The sequence below is a fragment of the Vicia villosa genome, unplaced genomic scaffold (assembly GCF_029867415.1).
Source record: "Vicia villosa cultivar HV-30 ecotype Madison, WI unplaced genomic scaffold, Vvil1.0 ctg.000843F_1_1, whole genome shotgun sequence".
In the NCBI taxonomy this organism is placed as follows: domain Eukaryota; kingdom Viridiplantae; phylum Streptophyta; class Magnoliopsida; order Fabales; family Fabaceae; genus Vicia; species Vicia villosa.
In genome coordinates, this window is record NW_026705373.1 from 177,304 (window position 1) to 183,900 (window position 6,597).

Here is a 6,597-nt window from a genome sequence, read left to right on the forward strand (position 1 = left end):
CTAATATTGAAACTTAACTAAATAATTCACATATAGAAGATTATAACGTTCAATATTAACCTGACCAATTATTGAATTATAATATATAAATTTATTTATAAAACATATAAGCATTGTGTATACTGTATAGAGGAAGTGGTGGGGTAGGGAAGATGTAATACACGCAACAGACCGCACCACGTGATTCCGATATACATCAACATTCATCTTCCATTCTAAATTGTTTTTTTATCAATTAATAATTTGATATTGTTTATTATTCTCTTTATCTCATTTATTTTTTATTATTCTTTTATCAACACTCATTTTTTATTATTCTGTTTATCTCATAAAAAATGTCATATTTAAATAATACAATATTTTTAAAGAAATGAATAAATATAATTGATGGAGAAATATTTAAATTTTGAGTATTATATAACTAAATCACTGTAATTCATCTTTTATTATTCTTTTTATCTCATAAAAAATATATCATATTTGAATAATAAATTGGTAAAAATTTTTATTATAGTTTTGGTTTAGTGTTATGAGTATATATAATATTTGAATTTGTGGGAGTGCATAGTGTTTTGGTGTTTTGGTGTTGTTTTATAATATTATAGTTTGTAAACAATTTTGATAAAACAATTTGATAAAAAAATATATTGATTAGTTCTTGATTTTTGTCTATTTTTCTTCTATGAAGTAAATAAATTATATTTTTAATTTTTTTTATCTCTTTTGTCTCCTTTTTTTATTAATATTATTCATAATAATGTAAAATAATTTATTTATTATTTCATTTATGATCATTAAAACACTTTATTTTGAATAAAGATATGAGATCAAAATTGATGTGATATTTCCTTATTGAAAATGTAAAAGATAGAGATACTCAATACAGTATATTATTACTATTAAGAGACCAACATGTTGTCATTTCAATGTCAGATCTAGAAAGACTAAAATACATTGAGACCCACATTTAATTTACTTTTGCAGATATCATGTACTATTCTATGTTTTCCTGTGCATACAATTTGACAACTCATATCAACAAAAATATATTTTCCTGTTTTTTTTCTTTCAAAATTCTACTATAGTTAAATCCTAACCATGTGTTTTCTATAGAAACCTTAAAAAAGAGAAGATATAATTTCTTATAAGAAGAATTTAAACTAAATTTATTTCTCAATATGAATTTAAAATATTTGCTCATTTTAATTCAATGAAATTTTTTATAAATTTATATTCTTGATTCAATTATAATTCAAATCAACATACATATTTGTTTTATTTTTTAAAATTATTTTTAAGGTAAGTTTTTATCAATTTATTTTAAATTTTTATAATATTTTTTAATATAACTTTTTTTCTACAATATGTTGCCACGTGTAAGCCTTCTCCTTCCAACTTTTATTTGTTAATTTCTTATTCTTTCTTTTTGGTTACCTACTCCTACTTTTGCATTATTCCAATGTATATTTTATTTTTAGATTTCAAAAGTTTGAAATGTCTAATCAAAATTCTACTTTTCTATCTTCATTGTAATATTCATTTATTTGGTTTTTACTCAGAAATTCCTTTTCTCCATCACATATCATTCTTCATTTTCTTTTCACCTTCTTTCTATACAACATAAACCAGACCCTTCATCATTTTTTTTCCATAAATAAATGAATCATAGGTCATAAATAATTATAATTTATAATATTATAATATATTAAAATACATATTAAAATCTTATTTGATAATTATAAATGCAAAATCAATTTTGAGACAAATTATCTAAACAATAGTAAATGTTCATAATATAAAATTATTTTGTAATTATTTATCTTACTATTTTTTTTTACGTGAGAGGTACAAATAAAATAGACAAAGGTAATCTATCTCTATTGTCAACCACTTGATCCCATTATCACTAACCAAAATAAATCTTATTACCCATATGTTTATAAACGTGGATAGGCTCTGCATCCCGCTATTTTTTTTTCATACCTATTTTCTTATACAGTTGCTTCACCTTTTGTTTCCATATTGCACATGATTTACAGACATGCACTTTCTTAGGAACACAACAAATTTCTGCATCATTTTTTTACATATCTAACTCATCTAACATTTCTAATAACATATTTAATAACAAAATTATATTTTGTATTGAAAATTTTATTGATCGAAATGTTTTTACGGGTACCAGACATTTTTCTATACATTCAATTATTATTATTTTACGGGTACCAGACATTTTTCTATACATTCAATTTTTTTTATGGGTACCAGACATTTTTCTATACATTCAATTATTATTTTTTCATGGGTATACATTCAATTATTATTTTGTCATGGGTACCAGACATTTTTCTATACATTCAATTATTATTTTTTTACGGGTACCAGACATTTTTCTATACATTCAATTATTATTATTTTCACGGGTACCTGGCATTTTTCTTTACATTCAATTATTATTTTTTTCATGGTTACTAGAAATTTTTCTATACATTCAATTATTATTTTTTCACGGGTACAAGATATTTTTCTATACATTCAATTATTATTTTTTCACGGGTACCCTATTTTTTTCTATACATTCCATTATTATTTTTTACGGGTACCAAGCATTTTTCTATTAAAAAATATAAATCTGAAACAAATGTGCGTCCCGTACCAGAACCCGTGCGAACGCACGGGTTAGTTACTAGTAAACTAAAAAAACAATATTCTATGGTTCAATTGCTACAAGATCGACACGTGTCCCATCATTTTGTACGCTTTTGTTTTTCTTTTGAGCCATACAAAAGAAAAAGCGCGTTTGAGGCTCCACCACCTCTATATATCCACCCTTTCCATAATCCATTTCCTCACTCATCAACTTCAAAAAAATCAATTTTTTCTTCCAACCCAACAAAATTCTATACGGATTCTCAACTGGGTATTCTGAAAAGATTCCAATTTTGATTATTTTTTGGAACCAGTTTTTGCTGTGATTATCACAAATTTTGTTGTTTGCCATGGAACTTTCTGTTATTGGTGGCTCTCAAGTGAAGTTGGGAAGAACCGATTTTGGTTGTAGAGAACTAGGTTATGTTATTCTGAAGAATGATTGTAGATTTTCAAAGGGTGGAGTTTGTTTTGGACAGAGTTTAAGGTTGAAGAAAAGTGGAAATGGAATGATGACTTTGAAAGCTGTTCATGCTGAACCAATCAGAGAGATGATGAAGAAGAAGAAGAATTCTGGATCTGGAACAAGATCCAAGCCTGTATGTTTTATTTCTTTTCTTACTTTTTTTGAAAATTTATTTTTGTTAATATATGTCGATGTTGATTTTGGTTGGTGAGAAAGTATGAACAAAAAAAAAAAGATTTTTGAAAAACAAAATTGGTAAAATAGTCTAGTGACTGTAATTACACCCTTAAAGGTGAATAAGAAGGATGTTGCGGGTTTGAAATCGCGTCTCTGCGAGCATATGATGTCTCTGCATAGCTAGCAATTGATTACTTAATGGTTAAGTTTACATTGAAAATCAACTAACATGGTGAAAATCATGTGTAATATTGCAGGTAGATGGTGTGAGATTATTTGTGGGATTACCCTTGGATACAGTTTCTCATGACTGCAATTCAATAAACCATTCTAGAGCAATTGCAGCAGGGTTGAAAGCTTTGAAGCTATTAGGAGTTGAAGGTGTTGAGCTACCTATTTGGTGGGGAATTGTTGAGAAAGAAGCTATGGGGAAATATGATTGGTCTGGTTATCTTGCTATTGCTGAGATGATTCAGAAAGCGGGTCTTAAGCTTCATGTTACACTTTGTTTTCATGGTTCTAAGAAACCGAATATCCCTTTGCCTAAATGGGTTTCGGAGATCGGTGAATCGCAGTCGGGTATTTACTTTACGGATCGGTCTGGACAGTGTTACAAAGAGTGTTTGTCGCTCGCGGTTGATAATCTTAATGTTCTTAATGGAAAGACTCCGGTTGAAGTTTACCAGAGTTTTTGTGAGAGCTTCAAGTCTTCATTTGCCCCGTTCATGAAGTCTACAATTACGGTACGAATTCTAGATTAAAGAACCAATTTCAAAACTTAGATCAATAAGTTTAGCATTTATAGCATAAACGGTAAACAATTATTTATGTCAGTAGAAAAAATCAAATAAGTCAATTCAAATGGATCCTAAATATGTTGTTATATTGCATTGCAGGGGATTTCCATGGGATTAGGACCCGATGGTGAGCTCCGATATCCGTCTCATCATGAGCTACCAAGCGACGGTAAAACTCGAGGAATAGGAGAATTCCAGTGCTATGATCAAAACATGCTAAGTTTACTCAAACAACATGCTCAATCATCTGGAAATCCGTTATGGGGACTCGGCGGTCCACACGATGTGCCTACCTATAACCAATCACCATACTCGAATAGCTTCTTCAAGGATGGTGGTTCTTGGGAGTCTCAATATGGTGACTTCTTCCTTTCATGGTATTCTTCTCAGCTCATAGAACATGGAGATTCCCTCCTTTCATTGGCAGATTCTAATTTCGGAGACACCGGAGTTTCAATATACGGAAAAATCCCGCTTATGCACTCTTGGTATGGAACTCGTTCCCGTCCGTCCGAGCAAACAGCAGGGTTCTATAACACTGCCAACAGGGATGGTTATGAACAAGTAGCAAAGATGTTTGCTAAAAACTCATGCAAAATCATATTACCCGGAATGGATCTTTCGGATGCAAATCAACCAAACGAAACTCATTCGAGTCCCGAGTTACTACTTTCACAAACTATGACGACTTTCAGAAAGCACGACGTGAAGGTTTCAGGTCAAAACTCGTCGGAGTTTGGTGTCCCGGGCGGTTTCGAACAAATGAAGAAGAATTTATCAGGAGATCATGTACTTGACTTGTTCTCGTATCAAAGAATGGGAGCCTATTTCTTTTCTCCCGAGCATTTTCCTTCGTTCACCGAGTTAGTTCGGAGCCTTAATCAACCGAAACTCCATTTAGACGATCTCCCTACCGAGGAGGAAGAAGGCGCAGAATCTACGATCATGAGCCAAGAATCAAGTGTGAGCATGCAAGCAGTGTAAAACATGAAAGTGGTGTAAATTTGTGATGATGATTGTGCATATAACAATTAGTAGAGTTGTGTTGTAAAGTAATTATTAAGTACAAAATGAGGATGCATATTACTGTTTCAACCTCAAGTAGAGTTTACAATTATTGATTGTAAAGTAGTTGAGGATTGGTGACTGATGACACTGTAGTAATATGTCTGTTTTAGATTATAAGGCCTCTAAAACTAAGTCTAAGGGACATGAGTTTCATATGATTATTTACATTATTATATAGATATTGGTGAGAGGAATCTAAACCAAATGGACTATTAGTCCTTTTTGCTCTGTGTTATGCTGAACAATTATGATATAATACTCCCAATCTGTTACTTTAAGGTTGTAGCATAATATACTATATTGAAGGTGAATTCTTATTAACCCAACTCAAAAAGTTGGGTAAACTTAGACTAAAATACTCTCATTGATCTTTGAATGCTATCATTGATTGTTTTTATAAATTTCCATATTTTTTTCTAACTATTCTTAATAATGATGTTCCAACTATGTATACTTCATTTGAAGATTTGTTTTGCTTTTGAACTATTTTGTTATCAAGTGTTCATTTGGGATGCATGGGAATACCTCTTCCACTAATAATCATTTGATGGTTTGTGTCATTTTTCAATGCTAATATCAATATTTCACTATAACAACCTCAAAAATGGAATGTTAACAAATCTTAATCAATATATTCTCAAAATAAATAGTAAAAAATATGTTTTAAACATGATAAAGAATATTCTGCCTTAACCTCTTCAAGTTTATCAGTAAACAAAGACTCATTTGTGAATTCACCAGAACAGTGTCGCAAAAAGAAAAAATTATCATTATGGCAACAACACTTAATAGAATAGTGTCGAGAAAAGAAAAATTATCATTTATTTAGAGTTGCTCAAGTCCTCCTCTTTCAAATGATAGCATCCACTTTTTATTGAGGAGAAGTAGTACTTACTAATTGTGTATCATTTCGAATCTTAGACATTATAAGTCATATTCAGTTTAGGCTCTCATATTTTTCTTATGTATGAACCTAAGTTTGTTGCTTATTTCGATTCGTGTCCATGGTGTAACTTATGAATATGAGTTTATTTATGTATCGGTCTCTTCGGGTATCTTTGGATAATTTAAACTTTAACGGAGTAGAGTGGAGTGGAATAAAACGAAATGAAATGGAACATAAACTCAATTTCATTGTTTGAATATTTAGGACGGAAGGGAACTAATATCTCATTTCACTATTTGAAAATTGGACGGAACGGAAAATATTAGAACTCTTATATTCCATTTTTACCCTTGTATTTCAAAAGCATACTACATAACTTTTCAAGAGATTATAACAATTTTTTTTCGGACATATCTAACCGATAATCATTTTTCTTTTACAACTTTTTAACTAGAAATTTTCATCTTTCATATATATCATGGTGTCATTTGACGTGTGAATTTCTTATATAATAAGCAGAATTCTAAATTAGCATAAAATTAATAATCAATTGT

The 6,597-nt window shown here is 29.9% G+C and overlaps 1 protein-coding gene across 1 annotated transcript; it reads left to right on the forward strand.

Annotated features, from left to right (window-relative positions):
- Positions 1-2,836: 2,836 nt before the first annotated feature.
- LOC131631547 (inactive beta-amylase 9-like) lies at positions 2,837-5,435 on the forward strand. Its single transcript, XM_058902342.1, has 3 exons — positions 2,837-3,248; positions 3,550-4,035; positions 4,189-5,435. Exons 1-3 carry the CDS (start codon positions 3,000-3,002, stop codon positions 5,071-5,073), a joined length of 1,620 nt encoding a protein of 539 aa, XP_058758325.1. The 5' UTR covers positions 2,837-2,999; the 3' UTR covers positions 5,074-5,435.
- Positions 5,436-6,597: the final 1,162 nt, after the last annotated feature.